This window comes from Xiphophorus maculatus, chromosome 20 (genome assembly GCF_002775205.1).
Source record: "Xiphophorus maculatus strain JP 163 A chromosome 20, X_maculatus-5.0-male, whole genome shotgun sequence".
NCBI classification, from domain to species: Eukaryota; Metazoa; Chordata; class Actinopteri; order Cyprinodontiformes; family Poeciliidae; genus Xiphophorus; species Xiphophorus maculatus.
This window is the reverse complement of record NC_036462.1, coordinates 6,822,020-6,847,980: the sequence shown is the minus strand read 5'-3', so window position 1 is coordinate 6,847,980 and position 25,961 is coordinate 6,822,020. Positions and strand designations below refer to the sequence as shown.

The 25,961-nt window shown below is 36.4% G+C and overlaps 1 protein-coding gene across 2 annotated transcripts in view; it reads right to left on the bottom strand.

Annotated features, from left to right (window-relative positions):
- asic1 (acid sensing ion channel subunit 1) overlaps positions 1-25,961 on the bottom strand; it is a 188,307-nt gene that overhangs the window by 26,408 nt on the left and 135,938 nt on the right. For both annotated transcript variants that reach the window (XM_005807554.2, XM_014471920.2), the window contains one exon: positions 9,809-9,959. In XM_005807554.2, the coding sequence (XP_005807611.1) occupies positions 9,809-9,959 (151 nt within the window). The remainder of the gene's footprint in view (positions 1-9,808; positions 9,960-25,961) is intronic.

Here is a 25,961-nt window from a genome sequence, read left to right as displayed (position 1 = left end):
GATGACAATGCCTGCCTCACTGTAGCCTTGCTTACTGCAGAGGAAATGAAAGTGAATGTATAAATTATTAAATAAATGATGATGAGGATAAAACAAAATCAATACAGCTGAGAGGTTCCTTCCCCATAGCACTCCGCTGTATAGATTTTAAATCAAAGAGATGGGCCTCTTTAGACTTGAAGGAAGCCCCTCAATGACACATGGACTTAAAGCAACACCTCTGCAAGCATATTTCTTTAACAACAACACTGACCTAAAATGCTAATTATGCAGCAAGCGATTCAGCTCCTTCGAGAGCCAGCTTGGTGATAATGTCCAGTGTCTGCTTCCTGCCAACCCACACCCTCCCTTCCCCTTCTTGGTTGTCACTCGGCATCATCTTCTAAGCGGAAAGGCTTTCTCACTATTTACAATTAGGGAGCTAAAAATTGTGAATTGTGGCAGGAGTTCAGCACGAAAGCTTCGACATAGTGTGACAGATTTGAACTGCTACATATTGGTCCAGTGAGATTGAATACCGAGCCGTTTTGTTCTGCTGCCAAGGAAAATGCTTGAGAGGCGACAGATAGATATACAAAAACAGAAAGCATCTCGATCTTCTGCTTTAAAATCCACATGCCATGCTTCAGTCATGGCCATCCGTTGAGGGTTTCATAGAATAACAATCACTTTTTTTGTGAATTCCTAGTATTCACAGACTTTCTTGTTAGGGAATCAATGTCCAAGAAAAGCTGAGAAAAAAAATCATAACTTTGCCAGTTAGGAGTCTAAAAATGTCTCAAACAAAAATGTAAACCTTTAGACATATATTTCACTCTGGTTTGTTTTGTTGTCATTTTAACTTGTAAGTGTGACTTTATTACCATTTCACAGCCAAAAAAGCAAAGTTAAAGCTCAAGTTTAAATTAATTTTATTCAAAAATAATTGCAGACATTATACACAATATTTAGTACTGAGTAGAGCTTAAGTGAGCTAATAAGATGAATCCTTAAATTTGAACAAAGATCACAGATTGAAAATATTAGCATTGGTTTATTGAGAATGATATTAAATCCGATTAAAATGTTTTATCATAGACAAAACATCAGATTTTAAATTGTTTAGCATTTAAAATTAAAAGGATGGACATGTTTACTTTTTAAAAGTGCAAGGATTTATATTCATTGATTGTTGTGTTTCAATAGCTACAAAATGGTGACATAAGTTTAATTTGTGCAATTTAGCTTTGTCTCAGCAAATCTCAGCAAAACAAGCATACAGAAAAAAAATGTTCAGTGATTACCCTTAACTTGGCTGTCTCTCCCAGACTTCACTAAATCTGAATTGAAATGATGTTAGCAGTGTAAACAGTCATTTTTAATGAATTATAATATGCATTTACAGGTCTGCTTGTCAGATTAAAAGTACCTTTTGAAAATAACCTTTAAGGAGGTATTAAACATACTTTTCATTTAACTCACTTTCATGTAGCTCACATTAATGTAATAAATATTGGTTTGATGTAATATTTTAATTTTAAATGTCATGTTTCCATTAACTGTAAGTGGAAAATTATCATGACTAAGAGAAATAAAGACTTTCAAACATTCATCTGTGTGTAATTAAGCTTTATAATGTGACAAAATTACTGAAATAAATGGGCTTTTAAGTAATATTCTCAAGCATTTTTTCTGTTTACACATTTAAATTTTTTCAGAAGAGCAACGTGGAACCAAATTCAAATTCCTTGTTTGTCTGCATGAACACAACAGAAATGGATTCTGATTTAGCTATATGGTTAGAGAGGAGAATATTCTTAGAAAAAACAACAACTCTGCTTTTTAAGATTAGAGGTTTAACATTAAGGAACAGTCATGTAAAATAATTTATTCTGCAACCAAACTTTAACCAAGTGGATCAGGATTTATCACACTTGTTGGGGTTGAACTTCTTTAATTCCACTCGACTCTATTCTTGGCGTTTGTTCGTTTTCCTCTCAATTGGTCTGAGTCAGCTTTGAGAGCAGGCAGCACACAGAAGAAGCCCCATTATGATGTCATCAGGTGCTGATAACAGACTGACTATTTCTTTAAATCCTTTTGATTGCATTTGAGGGAACACGCAGTTTCCAAACAGAAAATGTGCCCTGCGTTGTATTATTTATCTGTACTGTGAAGCTCTATTTATGTCGAGTACAGTCACAAAAGTTCAGCTAATAAGACACAAAAAAGTGTTTGGCAAGTTTCAAATAATGGAAAAAACTGAACAGAAGTTATTTTTACCATTAAAAAAATCTCCTGTAGCAACACTGCATAAAGTTTTGTATATGTCGGCAAAGAAATCAGAGCTGACATAATTTTCTCCATCAAATCCCAAAGGAGCTCTGTGTGATTTAGGTCATGACTCTGGAGGGTTATCCTAAGACTTTTACATTCTCCTAAGAAAGATATTTTTATTCAAGCAGCTGATCTTGTTGGGTAAACCACCTCTGTGGTTTCACGATCCTTTAGCTTCCTCTTATTTGTACAGTCTAATCTGGACTGCAAACCTTCTCCTGAAAGTTTTCTGATTAGATCAGATCAAACTTGCTGTGCTTGTTGTAAGGATGGAGAATTGTGTTTCTGCTGATCTGGTGGCAGTTTTTTGTTGTTGTTGCACACGTCACCCTTCTGTTTGCAAAGGACACGGTCATTTAAATATGCTAAATCAGAAAAAGCGTCACTTTTAATGTTTTATTGCTGCTGTTAAGAAACAACTCCCTGAAATCGTGGTAGATGATTCATTTCTAGGAATACTAACATTTTAAAGCAGAAGGTTACGATGCTATTTAAAGCATCCCCAGTATTTTCTTTATTACTGAAAGAGGTCAAAGCATAATGAGTACGATTCTAGTTTGGAGACTAGGACATGGCTGGGATGTTTTCTTTAGTGACTAGACTTTAGAAAAGTTGCTTTTAGCCTCAAATATTAATATTTTATCAATATTTTTGTTACCTCCTCTTTATTAGAAAGAAAGATAATAAATCAGCCATAGGTTTTTCTTCAGTTTATTCAAGAAACATTTAACCTTTTACTTGACTGGTTGGGACATTAAATAATTCTAAGAAATTGCAATAAAATACACAATAAAGTTTTCATTGTAAGAGACAAAATTGAGACAAGCAGAGTCTAAAAATCAAAGCAATGGTAACTTTATATCGGAATGCAGTTTTCCCCTCTGCCATTTAGTTTTTTAGGTTGATAGTTCTTCAATAAACATGCAACCTCAAACCCCTTTTACTGATCAATTTGTCACTAACATTATTCTAGTTGATCCACTGGTTGTTGTTTGTTTTCAGATAACGCAGAACCAGAGAGGCTTGTTTATATCTCTGAAGTTCTGATATTTAAGTGTTATTCTTGTAATTTTTTTGTTCTAATGCTGTCAATCTATTACAAAATAGACTAATCACACTTGTGCTGCTATTAATCACATTTAATAACTATGCTTAACTTTCTAAGCTTAAAATGTAAATATTGTCTGCACATTTAGCTTTCAAGGTATAATGGAAAAAACTAAGGGACATTCAGGTAAAATAACAGTTAAGCAAAAATACGTAGATGTGTATAAAATGTGTATTTGGGTCATTTCCTGTACAGTATAAAATATTTGGTTGATCTTTGATTCTCAACCCTCATGCAGACTATTTCAGCATCGACTTCAGTGCTTTTAAAGAAGAACAAGTCCTCAAAATGATACAATCGGTAATAGATTCAGCTGATTAGATTCTCTTTGTTACAGACATGATCTGGCTCTGTGTCTTCTTGTTGAGGAAATTTGAAACTTAAAGGGATGCTGTGATTGGCTGAGTTTGGTGGTGTGAGCAGGAAATGCACTGTTCTAAAAAATGACAAGAGCAATTGTTTGTCCTTGTTGGGATATGGAGACACGAGTCGCCTTTGCAAACATGGAACCAGAGATAGCATAATAGTAGCAGCAATAAGAGACACAAAGACATATCTATTTGCAGATTCCTCTTTATCTGACTTCTCTGACCGGCTTTATGAAATCTGCCTCAGAGATCATGGTCCATGTGGCGACGTCCCAATATGGATTGGAGCATAAAGGTGGTGGGTCGACTCCGACTTTCCATTGTACGTCGACAGCATTCAGCTGATCAGAACAGACTCATTCAAACAGCAGCAAAGTTGTTTTTGTAGCCTTTTCCCACATGAGATTATGGTTTCATTAGCTGCATCCAATGCTTCAAATTAAATCAGGGGTGGCATTTTGTTCTCCGACAATATTCAGTGGCAGTTCTTGAATGAATGCGACCCCGGGTGAGTCTCTCTTTCTGTGACCAGCATGCACATTCATATTACTGGATTACTGATGAGCAGACTAGAGGACACTTCACTGCGTTTCTAAGTTAGTCAAGAATCAATTGTTTTTGCTTTCACAAACTTTGCTTTCAGGAGTCTGAATCACAACAGTTAGAACAATTCAGTGCAGTTCAAATTGTCCCAATGTTACACAGATATCCCAAATTTTCATTTTTTATTTCAAAAAGAGAGGTTTCAGAAATCTCAAATTATGCTTGAGATTTATAAGATATTATGATAAATCCACTTGCACCATAAAATTGTGCAAATAAAGTTACAAAAATAAATTAGCTTAATGGAAACATGATTATTTTGAACAATTTTGGGCTAGAATAATGTGGGTTTCTTTTCAGCAGTATCAAAATAGATGTATTTCACAAAACTGCCATGGAAATACTTTTTTGGATCATGATAGTCACATGATCAACAGCTGGATGCTGCTACTGGCGGAAATGGCAAAGAAGACAACAGGAAGTAGTAGGAGGATTTTCAGCTGGCTCCACCAGAGATCTCACAGCATCACACACTTCATAAAAGTTTGTCTCATTCCAACGTTGTTCTTCTGTAAAATGGCCGACTACCATTTCTCCAAAACTCTGCACAATGTAGCCGCTCCTAGTATGAGGAGTTTGTCGATGCAACGTCTTAATCAGACGGCGACCTTTCCTGTGATGGCTGAATTATTAATGTATCTCCTGTAACTGTTTACATCCGTCACGGCCATAATTTTAATATTTTATTGAGTGAACAAGTTTATTCACATATGACTTTAATGTAATTTATTATTTGATGGTGAAACTGTATTTTTTTAACGTTAGCAGCTCCGTTTGCAATGGAAACGGAGCTGCTGACAGTAAGCAATAGACAACTTATTCTGGACAAAACTAACTCTTTTGTTTTCCATGAGCTCTCGTACCATCCTGATAAATGTCGCTCTACTCAGTAAGCCATATTATGCATTATATATTGTCAGTAAGCCTCTATCCATATAAATATATTGCCTTAAAAATGCAATTTTTTTCTTGTTCTGTCAGATTTGAACTTGCAGCTCTGCTGACTAATGAGTGGGTAACGTCTGAGTGGCTACATAGGTTTCTTACAAACAGTCAGGAGTTTTTCTGCTGCATCAGTGGTTGAGTGGGCGAATAAGATGCAGCTACTGTAAAGTTATTTATTCACTAGAGTAGAAGATTATTTCATAAACAGCCTATTTTGGGGATTTTTTGCCACTGAGGAAGCATTGCATCATTGGGCATTCGCCTGGTAAGCTTTATGTTATGCAGATTGCTAAGTAGCAAGACAATTAAAAAAAGATTTAAAGTAATAATTAATAATTGATGAATTGCTTTGATATGTTAAGGTGTTACTTTTGTATAACACAGAGCATTAATCTACTGCTTAAACAGTTCTATTTATCAATACGTAGCTTCAGACAACCCAGATCTGAAGTAGTCGAGAAAAAAAAATGCATATTAAATGTTTTATTTATAACTATGAAGTTGTTTGGATCTCGCCATTTTTTTTTTTTTTTTTTTTATTCGATGAGACTTTTTGAGGTGAAACGTTGCATACTGAGAAATCTTTGATAACGTTTGCATCCTATATCACCAAAACTGCTTATGTGGCTTTAGTCGGCCATTTCTAACAACCCCAAAATTATTTGTCTTCAGACAGGTTGGCAGGTTACCCTATTAGCCAGAAACCTTCCAGCTTTATGCCTTTATTCCTATTATATGTCTTGCTTTGTGATTTTTATCAACAAGTAATCTCACATTAGGAATACCAAAGCCTTCCCTGGAAATGCGTCTGACAGCCTTAAGCTTTTTATGATATGTTTTCTAAGTGTTTGGTAAATATTTCGAGTTTACTGTTTTGTTTTCTCGCGTTTTAAAAACCCATGAGTATTTCTCGCCACACCATCTGTTTGCCTTCCAGTCAGATTATTTCATTTTGCCCAAGCATTTTTATTTGCACTTATTACTATCATTTTACATAATTAGAGGAGCTCCAGACTCTGTGTAGACCAATCCATGACCTGTAGTGTCTCACCATGTGCTTATCTATTCAAGTATGCAATTATTGTACTGGAGCTTTGTTTAGGAATATTAGCACACAGAAAAATGAACACATTTACAGATTCTAACAAAAATTAGCTGCTTTGTTTTGACATGTCATTTTTAATGGGGTAACACTCCTGTTTAGCATCATACTGAATAAAATGCTGATTTGATTTCTTCTAATAAGTACAAAAACACTATTGCTCATCTGCCAAATCTATTTTTAACATGTTTTGCATATTGTACCAAACAAATTAATGGAAATGCTGCAACAAATTATGTTGACTCATCTAAGTTGTCTGTTATGTGACGAGAGGTTGCTGTCCAAAAAGTTGCTCCCTTTTTTTATCCTTAAATGAATCAAACTATAGGTCAGTGCCATAATCAGCAAAAAGTAAAACACTCCCATTTTAACAGTCAGTTAAAAAGTTTATAAAAGTAACAAAAAGTATAACAAAACTCAAAAGAAATGCCAGTGACCGGAAAATCACCATAACACTTCTAAGCATTTTTAGGGTCGTGGAATAAAAAATGACAACAAGAAATTCTAACTTTCAAAACAGCAGTGTTTTTTCATATTGAATGTTATTTTCAATTCTCTCAGAATTAAAGAAGTCATATCAGACACAAATAACCAAATCTAAAGTCACATTTCACATTTTGCTGTGTGTGCTGGTTTATTTATGAATGTAAGAACAATATAAATGGGATATTAAAAAGATTTTGTGGTGTTCACATTCACAGACTGCACATCTGTGTATTGAGATCAATACTGTGGAATTCACAGTATTCTGCTGCATCAGGACCGGGTACATTACTTTATCATGTTGTCAGCATCTTATTACATATTAGAAGGATCAATAAATATTTATGTGATCTATGAGTGCCCCCAAGTGGTCAGACAATTATTAGTCGAATTAATCAAAAAGTAAATTATGCCATAAGCTTCCCTTTCAGTTCCAAAAGTCCAACATCCGAAGGTAAGTGAGGCTCTGTGGGAAAGTGAATGTCCAAATAATCTCTAGCAACCAGATTATGCGGTGATGAAGTTGTGTATGCTACTAATAACTTAATATGTTATTAAGCAATGCAGCATCAATATTTTCCTATGAGTATCTTCCTATCACCAAACAGAAGACAAAAATATTTAAATGTGTGATGAGAGTATTAAAAAACTCTGAGCTCTTAAAAGAAGTAGAAGTAGTCAATAAAATTCATACCTCTCATGTAGTAAAGCCAAACAGTTATTCAATAACATTACCTAAAGGACAATAAATATTATAATTCAATCATTCAGGCGTGAGGTAGTTGCGGCTTATATTTAAATATTGCAGTACAGATAAAGCTTTCTGTGTTGAGCATCTTATTTAATGATGACCACCAGTGCGGTCTTTTTGTGATATTATTTTCATAGTGCTTATAAAACACTGAAATAAAACACATAGCAGCATTTACAGCTGCATTAAAATCAAAGAGTCGGAGGCCAATAAAGCCTCTCTGCAGATAGGAGGAACCTGAATAGATGAGCAAACACACGTCATAGATTGAGTCTCTGAGCTGTTCTGATCTTTTCTTGACTCATGGTTCTTTACAGTTACAGTGTCTTGCAAAGAGCTTCATGCATCCATTAAAATTTTTAACACATTGCAATTGTAAACTTTAATGTCTTTTAATTGCATTTGACATGACAGACCAACACAAGAAAGCAAATAATTCTGAAGTGAAAGTTAAATACATAATTGTCTATTTTTTTTTATATTCAGCCTTTGTTGCTTTGATATCCCAAAATAAAAAATCCCAAAAGTCAACCAATTAGTGAATTAAAAGACAAATTCAAAAGTCAAGTTAGAGAATTTGTCAACAAAGCAATTGTTAGTCAAGCAGTCTACAAACAATACCTTTATGAAAGGATGTAATGGCACAAAAGTGGAAGAAAGTAGAAAAGAAGATTTCTGTAATAAGCCTGCAAGACAAACACCTCTGAACTCCATGTGATTCATAAACTACCAATGAAAATGGTCAATCCCGCACAGCTGAGAGTTTAAAATAAATAAAGCCATAGTAAGTCTCCTCATGCAGTAAAAATTCAATTTTGGACCCATTTTTTTGCCCATTTGCAACCGATATCCCACTTTTCTGTCTCTTTTCACACCCCAAAAAGATCTGATTTGTGCCACTGAATCACATATGTATCCAAAGATTTTTAAAGAGTCTGCATTTAAAATGCGTCATGTCACATTTTATGAATGACTTGAGATATGATAAAATGTCTCAGATCTTCTGGTAGTTCTGTACCAGAAGAAGCCAGACGTGTTAAGCCTGGACGTAAACAAAAGCTGGAGTAGATGTGACTTTTTTTTTCTTTGTTTTTTTCTTGTCTTGTGAAAATACTGCTGACTCTGTTCAGCAACTTTAAAATCAATCTATAAACAGCGGCATTCGTAACTATGGCTGTAAACAGTGCTCTTCTTCTGTGCATAGCGAGTTGACAAAAGTCTGATTTTGATCACATTTAATTAGTGGCAGTAACGGTCATTAAAAAAACTACATTTCAGCAAAGAAAATCTGAATTGAACATCAAGACTTGTGTGAACGTAGCCATAAAAGAAACAAAACATTGCTTTGATCGTGTCTTGAAGTATTTCTTGAAAGGTACTAAACTTAACTCCAAAATTGCCGTAGATGTAAAAATGTGAAAGAGACACACCCACAAGACTAAAATTGCAGTTAATAATGGCTCTTTTGACTCAACCGGGCTAAATGTGTACACTTTTAATATTTTTATTTGTTAAAAAAATAAAACTATTGTTTTCCGTCCACGTCACTATCATTTACTATTTTGTGTTTTTCTATCAGACAAAATCTCAATCAAATACTTTGCAGTTTGTGTTTGTACCATTACAAAAGGTATCAAGACGTTCTAGTACTTTTGCAAGGTTGTTGTAGTGCATTTTAATAAAAATAATTAAAAAAATCTTAATATCGATCAGTCAGTAAAATTCATTAGTGTGTAGACTCTGTCAAACCATCCCTAAGAGGAACAGTATGAATTGACAAATTAACTTTTTGGCTCATATGATCTCTGGAGATAAAACAAATTTAATGCATCGCTTCAATAAATGGATTTAAGGCTCCAGGGTTACATAAAAAGAGCTCACAATGCATGCAATCCAGCCTCTTCAAGCTAAGTCTTATGGATTAGACGGGAATCCCAAGGGTTGCTTTACTCCCCGCTGATATGAAATAAATCAACATATCTGAAATTATCTGGCTCCTCTTCTGACTTATTTTTTTTAACTATGTGCTACTCTATTAAACTCTAAGCAAGCAGAAAACTTAAATATAAAGTTTGGTTTCAAGTTTAATCTGCAGACAACTTAAATGTGATGAGCCTTTCAGTTGATCTTACCAGTCTCTCCCCACACAGGCAGGTATTCATCCTGCTGGATGTCCAACATCAGCTCCAGGCCGTTGCCCGTTCCGCCCTTCATCGTCACCAGTAGGGGTCGTCCATCTTGGCCTGAATTAAACGTGTAGCATTTCCCGTAGCGTGTAAATATCTGAAACACACACAGAAAGTCCACGCTTTAATAACAACTCAAATGTTTCACATTCTCTGTAACAAGAGTTTCAGACTTTATTTCCTACAAGGGATTAAAAAATAAAGAAAACAGCATCTGTTCAGGTTGTGTTACCAAACACGGATCTCAGAAGCCTTCATGTAGAGAGCCTGTTCACAAGCTGAACCCTGTCCGCTCTCAATACTGCATGATTTAGTTTGTGCTTGAGAAAACAGGACATGATTTTTGTTTCAGAGTTGGACGACCTGTCTGGCAAATTTCACACAAGACGGCGCTGAGATATCTGACCCTCCCCCAACGAAAAGGTCAAAATATTACCTCCTTTAGAGCTAAAACAAGTCTTTTTTCAGAAACTACTACACATTTTTGTGTTGTTTTAACTAAAGATCAGCTCATGTGCCTCAGTTTGCAAACTTTTCCTTCCAGTTCTAACTCAACATTTTTCAGTTCACTGCATTTGTCTCTGCTGCGTCTTTTCCTCATAGTGCTACATTTGATCATTTCAGCCATCATTGTGCTGGATTTGTTTTTAGCCTGCTAAGCCAGTTGATCAGCTACCCTTTGAAGGCTGATGCACACCGCCATCAACATCCTCGTCCTTCGACAAATCCCTGTAAACAGCTAACTCTCCCTTTCCTGCTGCAGATGAACTATTGGTGGCAAACACATCAGTAAGTTTCATATTCCTGTTTTTAACACATTCTTTTGGGTAAATCATGACCAGCCCATGGATGTGCGTTAACCTACCGGGTATTGCCCGGCACACTAGATGGCCATTCCACCCCAGGTCAGAAACAGTGTTTACATCATGATGTCAATGAAATCTGAACCATCCACACTTGTCTGAGAAGACATAAACACGGCCAGAGAGGCACAGAATAAATAGCATGATGATGAGTGTCGGACTGCAGTGAACATATTTTGCACAATGTGCCTGGTTATGGAGACTTTTTTCTCTCTTACAGCCGATTTGTGGTCGTCAGACTTCATGTGTAATCTCAAGGCATTGACATCTATTCTCCTGGCATTAATCTCTTCGCGTCCGACACGAAATCCTTCGTCATCCTTACCATCTGGGCTTATCTTAATTTACAAATCTCCTTCCACCTCGGCTGGAATTTGCACTTACTCATTTTCTCCGCTGTTCGTCTTCCTAAAATTACACACCAAGCCGCTAGAAACAGTTTCCAAAATTGATGTACAGTACAGACCAAAAGTTTGGACACACCTTTTAATTCAATGAGTTTCCTTTATTTTCATGAGTATTGACATTGTAGATTCACACTGAAGGCATCAAAACTATGAATAATACATATGGAAATATGCACTAAACAAAAAAGTGTAAAACAACTGAAAATAGCCCTTATGTTCTAGTTTCTTCAAAGTAGCAACCTTTTGCTGTGATTACTGCTTTGCACACACTCTGTATTTTCTTGATGAGCTTCAAGAGGTCGTCACCTGAAATGGTTTTCACTTCATAGGTGTGCCTTGTCAGGTTAATAAGTGGGATTTCTTGCCTTATAAATAGTCATGAAAATAAAGAAAACCCATTGAATTAGAAGGTGTGTCCAAACTTTTGGTCTGTACTGTACATTTCTGGCAATAATCCATAAATTCCCCAATGAGGGAGTTCAGCTGAACAATTCGGATTTGTTGAACTCACCTTATTTCCCCTGAAACCTAGAAAAAATGGCACTGAGATTTAGATTTAATCATTTATAATCAAATCTAAGGCCTTAAATATAACAAAATATATTTTATAACTTTTAATGCCTTTTAATGCCATGCTTAAACCCTATTGTTTTACAAAATGCAGCTGAAACAATTTTGCTGCTTCAAAAGCAACATGAACTTTTTGTTCATGTTGCCAAAGGAGAAAAGAAAACAAAAGAAACAGTGAAGAAGAAATAGAAACACATTCATTCTACGTTTCAACATTTAGGATAGCGAGGGAGTTTGAACTCCCGTTAACATGCATCTTATTAAACTGTGGGAGGAAACAACATCTACAAAAAAAAGTTTAAAAAAGTTGTGCATGTATGTGGAAAATACTCAGAACTTTTAAACAATGGCCTCCAACAGCTTCATTTGAAATGCAGGGTTTCGTTTTGAAACGCTCAAGCTGAAACCCCCATGGAGTAATAACACACTATGAGACTTGATGTTCTCTGCAATTATGTAAAAAAATGAGCTAGACAAATGGGCTTTCAAAATAAAAAAATCCAATATTCTGCAAAAACAAGCTCGCATACAGTATATAGATGGTTTGGTCTGATTTACAAAACATAAATGCATAGTTTGGTAGCACTCAAGTTTACAGCAACTACAGTTGATCTGGGGAAAAAAGTTGATCTTACCTCCAAAGCATTAGGAGTTTGATCAAGATGAGAATATTCTTCAATGTTTTAAGTAAGATATTATAGAGGATTAGTGCTGAATTACTAATATTTAATAATTGGATAACAAGTTTGATTATTTACAGCTGGAGGAGGTATTACAGAATGTACATCCATAAGTAACTAATGTGTTTTTGTTCTTGACCAGTCCAACAGTTACATCTCTCAACCCCAACTTACAAACCGTACTGTAAGCTAACAGCTGATAGCATGGTTAGCTGCATGGTCTGTGGCTCTGACCTGTATCTGTGGTGTATGTCTGAGTAAAAGCCCAAAGCACTGGAAAGCAAGAAACAAAATTTATTTTCAGTTTATATTTCTAATCTGCATGGAACTTCTTCAGTTTTCTCTGTTTCCTTCCATTTATGTTTATATTAATCAGTCATTTCTCCTGTGTTTGTTAGCAATTCTTTCATCATTTTTTGTGTTTACATTAAGTTAACCTCCACCAGTTATCCTAGTTGAGGGTTTCCATGAGCTGCAGCATTTTCAGTTACTTATACTCACTGGTTTATTACACCAGGCTGCTTTTTGGTACTGGTGCCCTGCAGCAATAATGTCAGGTTTCAAACCCTGACCTGGATTTTTGGATTAAATTAGCATGTTAGTGTTGCTCTGTGGTGAACTGGTGATCAGTCGAGGGCAGTGGTTTCCAAATCTTCCCGTTTTTGACCCACGAAGTAAAAATGTCATGACCCAGACTCTTGAGCACACAAATATTTTAACTTAAAAAGTGGTGTTATGACAAAACAATTAGCAACAACAGCTAATATTAGCTGAACTTGTGTTGTTTCCATCATGCCTCTTCATACTTCCAGTTCCTCAAGTGCATATCTTTTCACATCATCTTTATTGATGCTGCTTTCATTCATCACCATTGTAAGATTTTCTGTTAACCTTTATCTTTTCCATGATTCTGCCCGTCTCCTGCCTGCCCTTAGATTTAATCAAACAGCAAAACCTGACATGTAATATGTATGAGATGAATAAATTACTTGCCGTTATTTGTGTCCAGGTCATCAAACTGCGTTGCCAAAAAAATTAGAGTTTTGAGAAGCTGGAAACAGATCTGTGAATTTATTCCAATTTATAAATAAATAAATAAATCATTGACTAATTAAATTGTTATATAAGTTTCTTCTATGAGCAAAGTAGATAAAAACTCAAAATGCTTTTGTGCTATATTTAGCAAAACAGCTAAACTGGGGTTAAAAAAATGTAGATTAGAAAACCTGAATGCTTCAAAACTTTAACATACTTGACTGTACATCCATGTACAGTACAGCAGAACCTGATGCTGGGCCACTGTAGCATTTGCAAACTACAGTATGTCCCACTGGCAACGACTCGATTGCTGGTGAACTAATGGATGTATAATCTAATCAGAAACATCCAGAAAATGAAAAAGCATACCTAGGGTCCAAAATGAATTTTTTTCCTACTTTGTTTGCTGAGTCACATGCTGAGATCCATGCATTACAGTATCCTAGCGCCTAATTAACTTAGAATTAACCTTCAACATGTTGACATTAATATTTGGAACATTAAAACAGGAAGCTAGTTTTAAGAGAACAAACACAGGAAATAAACGAGTGAATAACTTATTTTTTATTACCATTTCACAAAAGAAGACAGAATGTATCTATCTGTATAAACTGGATGTATAAATGATCTTTTTGCAATACTGCTAATAAAACAAAAGTCTACTTTTAGCCTTCTGCCATCGCTCAGAAAGCTGCCTTTCGTCTGAATTTTATGCGAGAACTTTGATAAGAAGGCGTTTATTACATAGTTGACTTATGAGTCAGACGTTATTGCTTCATGACTCAAATGCCACAAACACCAGATGCACCAAGCTGAAAAAAAATCAAACACAGCCATCCCTCACAAAAGAAAAGTTAAAATAATGTGAATCCTGCTTAGTGAGGTGTGTGGAATAGAGTGAAACCTGAATCAAATAGAGGCACGGTTATTCATAGGAGCCTGTAAAACACAATGCAGTGAAATGTAATGAAAAGCCCTCTGATAAGTCCAACATGATATGAGATGTGACCTTCAAGAGTGTAGGTGGCAAATCTGAGCCAAGAACAGACCCTATAATACCAGCTTATGTGCAGAATATGAATATCAATAAAATGTCCCTGAAATCCATCTTCTGTCCCAGAGCTCTCGCTCAGTGTAATCAGATTAGTATTTGTCATTTCTCTTTGGAATATAAAGACAGAAGATTTTTACAATATCACAAAGCTGCCTCCTTTCACCCAACAAAGTACCTGACAATTGCAAATGGATTAAAGCTGCAGGAAAAAAAATCCTTGCTTTGAGTTTCAGACTTAACTAAGCAAAATACTGGAAAAATCCAAACTATTTAATTGCAGCAACTCGGCTGTTACTGCAATTTCTTTCAGTCTCTTGTACAAAATATTTTTCTTCTTGTTTTTTTTTAAAAAGAGAAATATGAACAAAAGAGGAATCTAGTCTTCATACTCAAAGAAAGCATTTAGCAGAAACAGTGATGAGATTGTAACAAATGTGCGAGAGCGCATACGTCTGTTTCTTATTGCACAAGCCGGTTTGTACGAGAGCATGAATGATTGTGTTTGCCCAGGAGACGATGTGTTTGTGTGCATGCATGCAGCCCCCCTACTTGCCATCTGCGTGTATGTGTTTGTAATGTGGTGATTGACTACAGCAGACCCGTAGTCGAGAGTTGCTGTGGTAACCAGGAGATTGTGCCGGCTTCATTGAGTGACGAGCAGCAACAGTGGATGGTGCCGCTGACCTTGGGGAGTCAGGATCCTCATTGTGTGCGAGAGACTCCGAGGTTCGCTCTGTCTCATGCATCTCTACGTCTGTCTGTCAACAAGCCTGTCAGGCTAATTCAGCTGTCCAGCTTGTTGGCAGCGCAGACACACTGTGACATTTTCTCAATAATTTATTGTAAGACATGTATTATTTTGTCAAGATCCAACCTTTGTTGTGAGTGAAATGAAAAGTTTGGTAAAGACATGCAGATTAAGTGATGTTTTATTAATTAAAGTTCTATGAACATTTTATAAAACTTATTTTTACACATTATGTATTTTTCAGGTACAGTGAGTCATTTTATAGCGCAATCAAGCAGCTGTGTTATCTTTAGCTGATATTTTCAAAAATAACTTAAAAGAAATTTGACTTTGCATCTGAAATCAATCTCTTTAAGAAGCTTCTACTCTTTCCAACACTCCAAATTCAACATGTTATCACAACACTCGTCTGTTATGTCGTTTACAGCTGTTTTTAGAAGGGGTGTACTAATTTATCTGCTATCTTATTTGCTAAAAATCAGCCACTGTCCTTTTTTGCTCTGCAGTGACAGAGGTTTGACGGACATGCCGGCCCACCAGGTCATCTCTGCACATTTGCAGTTAACAAGAGTCACTCCACTGTTGCCAACTCTGCAACTTTATTGGTATATTTAGCGACACTTCAAACAAAAAAAATTGGTATCCCCAAAATCAGAATCAGCGGTCAGCCAGAAAATTGCAATTGGTGCACCCATAGTTCTTAGGGGTGCTAGACTGAGAAGTAGTTTGTATGACAAACTCAGCAGATGTGCAGTTCCACACCAGCTCGGCTGGGAACTGGATCTCCACTGTAGAGCTTTGGGTAAAAAGATGGTGATTTGTATGAGCAAGCATTTAGGCACCCACGAGATTCAAGACTTTCTCAAACACACAAGAAAGAATCAAAGCAACACTCCAGGTATGCTCTTGATGAAGGAATAACATTAAAACCTGATATGAAACTCAGAAAAGTTGATTTCACTTAATACCTGTCTTACGTCTGGCTGTAGGGAGGATTTTGGGACTCTGAAATAATACCTCAAAAAGCTGAGATGTCATCAATCACCTTCAATGCAGAAGCAGTCTAATGCCCTGCTGTTGAGGACTGTTACCCTGCATGTTTTTGATGAGCCGCTGCTTTAAACTACACGATTTAAATCAACGGGTCATCATCAGGTTTCTACACAACATGCTGGGATGTAATTACATTATTTAAATCAAGGACACGTCTAAAGCATGCAGGAAACTCGCCCTTGGAGATCATAATTGGACACTGCTTCTCGAATGCAAACCGAAGCAAAAACAGTCCAATAGTGCTGTCGAATGAATGAACCTCTACAGATTTCTGAGTTTTTCTTTATTTTTTTGTCTCACTTAAATGTTTCAGAAACACCAAGTGAATTTTAGTGTCAGACAAAACAAAAAAAATCTTAGGTCTGACTAAGCATAAAATGCAGTTTTCATTAAGGGTAAAAACTATGCACCTGGCAGTATCTGAAAAGAAGCTCACCCCATAAATGTAATAACATGCTATCCAGTATTTGTGATAACAGGCAGTCTATTTTTGACTTCACTGTGGAGGTTGTTTACATTTAACAACCTCCAGTGGGGGGATTTCCAAGCATAAACTTATGCCAGAAATAAATTTAAGCATCTGCTTAAACTGGCTGCTGTTTGCTGTCAGCATTATAGACAGCACCTCAATAGGAGTTCAGTCCAGACTTTGACTAGATCAATCCAAAAATATTAATTTTCTGGCCATTCAGAGTTGGACTTGCTGTTGTGTTTTGGCTCATTGTCCTCCTGCATAAGTATCTGTGAACTTAAGGTGATAAAATCAGTGATGGGTATTTCTACTCAGGAGTTCCTGGTGTTTTCCAGGGGCTGAGGAAGCGGGAAAAAAAGTCCAGGGCAGTTTTTTCAACCCTGCAGAGTGACAGATGTCAATTATTTTCTGTTCCTGAGTGTCTTTGTATCAAAGCTGAATGTGTTGCTTTTTTAAGATCTGGGATACTTTGTGTCATCAGTCAGGTTTAAGAGATTCTTTCATTCAGGCAGGAACCAGGCCAGAGTGCGGCTCATAAAATTGAATTAAATGAATGGGGTTAATGGCAGTAAATTTGTGATTTAACAACAGGTAAATATTTTATCTTTACAAAGGGATAGCTGGTATGGACCAAGGTTAACATAGTTAACTAAAACATATAAAAAAGACAAAAACGAAAATTTATTAAACATTTTCATTAACTGAGATACTGTAAATAAAAATGGTAATTAGTGGAGAAAAATTATATCTAACTGGAACGATATTATGCATTTATAACTAAAATGTACCGAAATTATAGACGTAGCCTTTGTTTTTGTGTTTATGAATCTATTCAACTGATGTGAAATAGATTATTGTTCCCCCACACAAGCAGTTTACGTCGGCTGTCAGCAAATAACGGCACACCATAACCTTACTAATAAAAACTAGCAAACACACTCTAAAGATTTATTACAACTGAGTTAGACAAACAAAAAGTCACAACAAAATAAAACAAAATTAAAATGACAAACCCTGAATTATTACAACCCTGGATTGGATAGTCTTTCATTTTACTAAACTAATAACTTCTCAAAATAACTTTTTATGTTTATTTAGCTTAGCTTTGTCTGCATAGGAGTTAAGTATTATCATGTCACGTAAACAGTAATTCAGCCTGCAACAGCTGTTGGCGAACCACAGCATTCAATTTTTGCCAGGGAAGATTTACATTACCATAACAAATGTAAATATCTAGGATATGAATGAAAATATGGTATAACGTAGAAAACACCTTTCTTATTATATGCAAGAGCTGCTTATAAATCGTGTGTTGAATCACCCAGAAAAATATCCATTTGATAAGTGCTACTCCTTCACCCATGTGATACATCGAGAAATGATTGGGTGCCAAAACATAAGCATAGAGAGGCTGTAGAGGACATGAAATGAGATTTTGAAAGTACTTACTTCTGAAGTGCTTAACACAAAGGTAAGTAAAGTCTGTATTAGTCTGGATCTCTTCACACTTCATCACTAAACACTTCACACCTTAATACAAACCAAAAACCACCACATCTTCTGAACAATTTTACACCAGGAAAAAAAATATTTAAATAAGGTTCACCTTTGAGGGGAAAAAAACAGAGAGAGAGACATCACCCTCCTTGTTCTTGCATAGTGTAAAAAATGTCACCGCCTTTTCCTAGGATAAATAATTCACAGAGAGACAGGCTGAGAGAATTCAGATGGCTCTCGGCTATCCTTCAAATGACAATCTGACAAGGCTGAACAAGCTGTTCCTTAAAAGTTGCCAGGGAACCACTTTCCCTATCCTCTATTGATTTTAAGATCAGCGGTGAGCTCAAACAAGCAGCAAGCTAAGACAGTTACAAAAACATAATTTCATCCTTCTTGCGTTTAGCCTCTGTTTGTTCAAAAGAACAAGAACAGCTAAACAGAAGAAAAGAGTCACAATGAAATAAAAAACAAATGATCTGGATACATATTTCATGACTCCACGTGAATATTTAAATATTTCTCAAAAACACTCTGTACTTCACGTCTAATTAATCAATGATAGTCCTCATCATTAAGCAAGAAAAAAAAGCATATCAATATGGCGGATAAGTCCTAGAGCTGCTGAGGACAATGAAAGCCTCCGCTAACATCAGGATCCATGGCAACCGATCAAACTCAATCAATTTAAGAGGACCTTGCCATATGAAAGCTCCTGAGGAGTCACAAAATTGATCTTTATGTGATATTATTTTATCAGTTTTATACAATTATTCTATTTACCTTTTCCAGAAGCAGAGAGCAGTTCTGACGTAAATGTATAAGCAGAAAGACCTTGTCTTATACTGGCGATTTAAACTAGATTTTGCAGAAAAAGAAAATCACATTTATCAGATAAAAATATCTCTTGATGCTACGTAGAGTGACTTAAAGTATTTGTAGTTCCTTTGTATATTAGAACTGTAAGCCTTTCTGTATTTGTTTGTAGTTCATATTTAGTTCATAACAACTGAGAGGAAAATGATACATGGTTTTCAAACTCTTTTGCAAATACAAATGTGACAAGTGGGGCATGCATTTGTGTGCAGCACCTTTAAGGCCTAGTCTACAAGGGAATTTTTTATTTTTATTTTTTCCCGAGAATGGCTCATTGTTTTCGGAAATGTTTTCATCCACACAGAAACACAGAGAGAGTGCCTGAAAAAGCTGTTTTCTCTCGCCCAGACCTGTAAATGATGCCAAACATGAAGTGTGGGACACATGAGTTTAGCTGTAAACACAACGTAAAACAAGAAGAATGGTGAACAAAAAAGTGAAAGTTTCAGTGTGGACTTGGGGCACAAACTGTTAAAAAACCAAAGTGGACGGTCAAAATATTACAAACCCACTTTTTGTTGCAGTTACAGCTGCACGTTTTTGGCTTACATCCTTACCATCTTTGCACATCAAGGGACTGAAATCCATATTTACAAAATAGCTCACTTTCAATCAGGTTGGATAAAGAGTGCAGCAAATGTCAAGTCTTGCCGCAAATTCTCAATTGGATCGATCTAAATGACTTTATTGTAGCTCTGCTGTTGCTGACCTACTGGAAATTAAGCCTGTGCTCCTGTCTCAAGTTTTTTCAGTCTCAGATGGAGTTTCTTCCAGAATAGCTTCATTCATCTATCCATGGACTGGGACACCTTCTTTGTGTCTGCTGAAGAAAAGCAGCACGATCCTGTCATATTTCACTGTAGAGATGGCGTATTCAGGCTGTTAGTTTTATACCATACCTAGGATTTTGAATCTAGGCCAGAATCTCTGCAGAAACCCCTCCAGCGGTACCATAAGTTTCTGACTATTGTCCTCCTTGCCTGGCCGGTCAGGTGGGCGGCGGCCATATCCTGGTAATTTTGCAGTTATGCCATAATCTATTTACATTTTTGGATGGTGGATTGAACAATCATGAAATAAACATTATTTCAATCATCTATTTCCTCTTTACTTTTCTTCACAGAGTTACCCCTGACATTTCTGTTGTCTTCCTTTGTGTTTTCTGTGCTATTTGTTCACTAACATCGTCCAAGAAACCTTTGCGGTTTCAGACAACAGTTGTATTTATACAAAGTATAAATTACCAACAGATGGAATCAATCTACTAATTAAGCACCATCTGCTGAATGTTATTCCAGGGTGTCAGAGTAAATAGTTTAAATGAAAAGTGCAATCACACTTCACAGTGTAAAAGAATTAAAATCTCACATCAGTTTTTGTTTCCACTTCCACTGCCATTTGAAGTGGAATTAATCACAATGAGATAACTTTATTAGCTTCCTTCTTTCAAACTGTTATTTAATAGTACTTAACATCATTTTGACCACTCAGAGCACTTTACACTAGAGCCACATTCACCCATTCGCACTCACACATTTATACACCGATACACAGATCGATAGGCAATTTGGGGTTAAGTGCCTTACACACCGACATGTGGCAGGAGGAAGCTGGAATCGAACCTACAACCTTCCAATCACAAGATGACTACTCTACCCTCAGAGCCACAGTCGACCCCAATAAAAGACATAAAAACTGTATTGAAGAGAGAAAAGATGGCTAAGAGTTGCTTATTACTGAACAACTCAGTAATAAGCTCAAATTTAATGATTGGCTGCAAGTAAAACAGGGGAATTTTACTCCCATCTTCTTAGAGTAGGAACACAACACTTCATGCATCATTTTTAATTTACCAATTCCAATGCAAAAAGTACCGTAATACTCCAAAGTTTTGAATTCTGCAGGTTGAAAGTAGCAAAGCTATCGCTTTTAACAGTATTATTCAAATGTTGTCTTAAAATTGTCTACGGACAGATTAGGTATGCTTGTGTAAAGTATTGTTTTAGCTGCCGCAACAACTACTGTTTCATAACAGGACTGCAGGTGTAGTGTATTTTAAGCACCTACTCCCTGTTGTCCTGGTCCCACATAACTGTTATTTAATATGCAATATTAGATTCTGATTTTAAAATGTAATGTTGTGAAGTGGAGGCGGCAGATCACAGCACAGAAAAATGAGCAGAAGCAGAGCTGAAAGCCAGTGATTTCCTAAAGTCATGCAGGTAAAATATAACTTTTAAATTCTCTCAATAGCTGGACCCTGTGTCACCAATAATATTGGACTATTTCCTAACAAAAATCCCATATTATCAATTCTATAACATTTTATATTGTTTTCATTTGAGATGTTACCCAGATATATTAAAACTGTTGAAACTATTTGCAGCACAGCAAAGGGGTGTTTCAAAAAAAACCCTGTTGGATGTTTAATCTGGTCTAATCTGATTAGTAAAGGTTCGTAATAAATCATGACAGTGTACACAACTGTGGAATTTGAGTAAAAGGTTACAACATCCAGACACCGACAGTGAGAATGTTGTGATTTCTAAATTTGATTTTGATCAATTTAGTTCTACTTCTGCACCAATTGAGAGTGAGAGAAGTTTTGCCACATACGTTACACAAAGTAACCCAATGAATCTACAGAAAACATTATTAGTCAGTCAGAAGACAAAAAACAACAACTCAATTTTAACTTTCTGCAGAATCAGACTCAGAGAGCCTCAACTAGTTAGGAATCAAAATGCAATAGAAAAACAACTTTAAAAAAGTATAAATATATGCATATTTCTACCACGGTTTAGAAAAATACAATCTTACTACACAATAGGACAGTTGTGGGATCTTTACATAATGCCAATTCAATTTCAAATAACCTTACAGATCTGCTGATCGGGAGAAAACTGTTCATTTTCCATCTCCGCCTCACTGATTAATGCATCTCTGACAAATGGGACAATAAAAACTGTTTAAACCTCTGACCATTATCACTCGTTACATTAAGGAATCATAAAATAGAAAGTAAATCACAAATAAAATATGTTGCAAGAAGGTCTCACTAATTAGGAGGTAGGTAGATAGGAGCTAAACCTGTCTCTTGGTAAACTTCAATGGCCATGGACTTCCTTCGACATTCAAACTATTCACAATCATGCAAGTTCATGGTATGGTTAGAGCACGTACACATGTCATTACCAGTGATCAGGGTGAGATACTGACCACGCACAGTGTAAACACTGTCCATCACAAAGTCTACATGGAGACACAAAGGTCAAGCAACTACACATGCAAACACCCAGAGCCAAGAACTAAAGATGGAGCATCTGCAGAGAACCCATGAGAAAAGGCCCTAGCTGGGACTCAATCCTTGGACTTCCCTGCTGCAAAACAACAGTCCTAACAATAGCACCTCCATCCTACTGAGAAAAATAGCAGAAAATTACACCTTGAAGCCAACACATCTGTTTTTTCTGCATTATTTATTATGACCATATGTCATGTAAATATTCATTAATCCAGATGTCAAGAGACATTAGTTTGTGTAGCAAAAATGTACTGTAATGTAATAACAAATACATCCCAGGGGAAAAAAAACATCCTTGTAATTACAAAGATTTTTTTTTTGAAGATGTAAACACCAGCATGTAGGAAAAATGCACCAAATCTACAGTATTTATACAATAGAAAACAAGTTAATTTTATCCGGGTGATTTACTAAAGCTATATTATTATTATTATGTCTTTTTCTAAAGTAATAATAGATGGATCAATTTTAAAGTTGCTGAGTATGGGTGTGGCATAGTGTCGGCCATTGCTTCAGCCATTGTTTACATCCGGATTTATTATGACTGTCTTCTTCTGAAGCGTAATTATGTCACACGTCTCACATCGAGGTAAAAGTCGTACAAAATGCAACATGACCGTTCTGACTGCAGACACTTTGAACATTATCCGATTTAGTATGGAAGTGTGATCAGATCAGAACTGGGCTGTTCAGACTGTGGGAAAGTGGTAAAGGAAATGTATATGAGCAGAAAAAAAATCTGATTTGTGTGAACGAAACCTTTGTTTCTCAAATGATTAAAAGTCATTTAATACAGTGTTCATTTGAAGGGATAATTATGTAGTCATTGTTATGATACTAGCCAACATGAAAAGATTGTTATAAGTCATTAACATCCCTAGTCCATCAGTATTACTGGTTAATAATCATTTTTCTCTTCCAATGTAAAACATATGCAGGAATTGCAACCTGTAGTTTAAATACTGGCTGGTAACATGAGATTAAAACTGTTATTTATGGTAAATTCACACCAGCCCTGTTAAGTTCGCTTTAGTTAAACTCTAGTTCGTTAGTCGAAAAAGTTCAGTTCATTTGGGGTGGAGGGAATCTGTGATCAAACTCTGATGCAGACCAAAAAGACAAACTCTGGTTCGCCTATAAACCCAGGTTTTGGTTCAATAGAAGTGAACTCTGGTGCAGTTTCAATATGTGAACGCCCAGCGGACCAGAGAGTGCTCCAAAAGCAGGAAGTGGACTGCAGCGCTGGGCATTCTGGGTAAATACAATCAAAACAAATGTGTGAGTTTAGCGGCAGCAGGACAAATGGTTGGTGGTGTTTTGCCAATGACAAAAGAGAAATCCTACAATTGCTACGATCTGGCGCAACATTTTTTACATTTTGTGAAGAAGAATGTTACGCTTAGTGTCTTCTTCAGCGTTTTTCGAGTAATTTCCTTCAGTGGTCCTTGGTGCAGCGCCCCCACAGGTCAGAGAGTAAAAGGATTGATCAAGGGGTTTGGTTGGTTTGACAGTGCTTTGTGAAAATGAACTGCACCAAATGAAAATGTAACAAATGTTTCAATTCTATCAGACTATCAGGTACGAAAACACACCAAGACTCGAGTCTCAGACCACAAGTCAGAGTCAAGTCTGAACTCTATTTTTGTGACTTAGTAGGAATCTCAAACTCAAGTCATTATTTCTCAGTTTATCTCTAAACGTTTTATTTCAGTTCATCTGTTGTCAGTGTTGCCTAATGACTGAGGTATTTTTTGAATATATGCACCTGGTTACAGTTATTGTTCCTTTGCCATTTGATCCAAGTCATTTTCAGTAATAACTGAGAAAATAAAACATTGGCAAAAACAATAAAACTGACTAGAAGCTCTGCAGTTTAGAAAGTTTTCAGAGAAAACAGAGCTGGTGGTGGCATTTATATAAATAATCTTAAACTGTAATCAACTTTGAAAGAGCAGTTACTGTTTGCATAATTTGCGGTTGTAAATAGTGCAGGAGGTAATATGAAAAAGTCATTTTCAGTGACAAAGTGGCCATATTTGCTTTACTGCTTGAAACTAAACTGTTCTTGGTGCAGTGCCACAGCTCACATCACCTTCTTTTCTACACAAGGCAGACATCTGTCTCTGTACAAAACCATCTAAAACACTGACTGTACAGCACCTGTCCAGAACCAAACAAAACCCACCAAGGTAGGAAGAAACCAATGAACAGAGAAGACAAAAATAGCCCAGAAAGAAAAAAAATATATTGATTCTGTGAAGACCTGAGTTCATGCAAAGGTTTCTCTGCTTGCTCTGTTTGTGTAAAGAGACGCCAGATTGGTAATACCAAGCTCACAGCTTGCTAACGGCTTTACGAATATATGTCTGTGGCGTTGCTTGCAAACTTTTATAAGCAACTTCTGGGTTGCTGTTTTAAATAACTGAAACCCGCTTCTGTAAGATCAGCTGGTTTAGAAAATTGAATTCAGAATATTTAGGATGTATTATCATCTCCACATACCAACAACTAATGCCCCAAACATTTGAATATACAGAAAAAAATAAATCTGTGGTGGTAAGCAGGGGAGGCAGAGGGTGCTTGAGAGGATGTTCTCAGATTGATTTCTCAACCAAAATCAATGCCTGAGACCTGCGTGAGTGAAGTGAGAATCGAGGATGAGTGTGGGTAAAGTCGGAGGAAGAAGAAATGGCAGACGCATAAAATCCGGGGAAGGATGTATTGATGAAGCCAGCGGACCATCTGTGGAGCTGTTAAAGACACACTGCAACATGGGGATGGGTTTGCAACGCAAAAAAAAAAAATCAATATATTCTGCCACCCATTGAAAGTAGCCAGGCTCAGCATCGTCTCCAACCCCTCACCTCTAAGAAGTGACTCAACTTCTCTGGTTTGGCTCCTGACAACAGATTAACTTGCTTTCCTCAAAGTCATGAAGGGAATCATTGATTATCCACGCAGCAGCACACATCACCAACATTCCAGGCTTTGGGACCGTGTTTATCTCTCAAACAGGTTGCCGTGGCTCCAAGGAGCATCCCTAAATATTTAGTCAAGGAGAAAATGTGTTGAATTTTGATAGCTTGCTCTGTGTCTCTAAACTGCGCTGTAACAACTTCATGATCCAGCTTTGGAGCTCAGTCAGATGGCGAAAAGAGGAAAAGAAGAGCAGCTTCAACTTCAACCTAAATATATTTCCACCCCCCAAAAAATTAATCCAGCAAATCAGAAGAAAAAAACATGATTTCTAAAACATAAAGCCAAGCTTGAAATTATCACAAGGAAAAAAAATGTGTTTGTTGTTGTAATGAGGTAGTGAGATGGGAGAACATTGGCTTTACATTGTTTTCATAGTAATGAAATGGAATCAATGAGGCTGCACTCTAACTAACTGCACTCTATCAGGCTGTCAGTGAATGTTGCAATGCATTCCTAAATGAATCAAAAAGTCTTCATTATAGGCAGATTGGTCTCTTTTGAGCACAGATTGATCCTGACACTAAACCACACACAACTGTTTGCAAATAAAGTGCATTC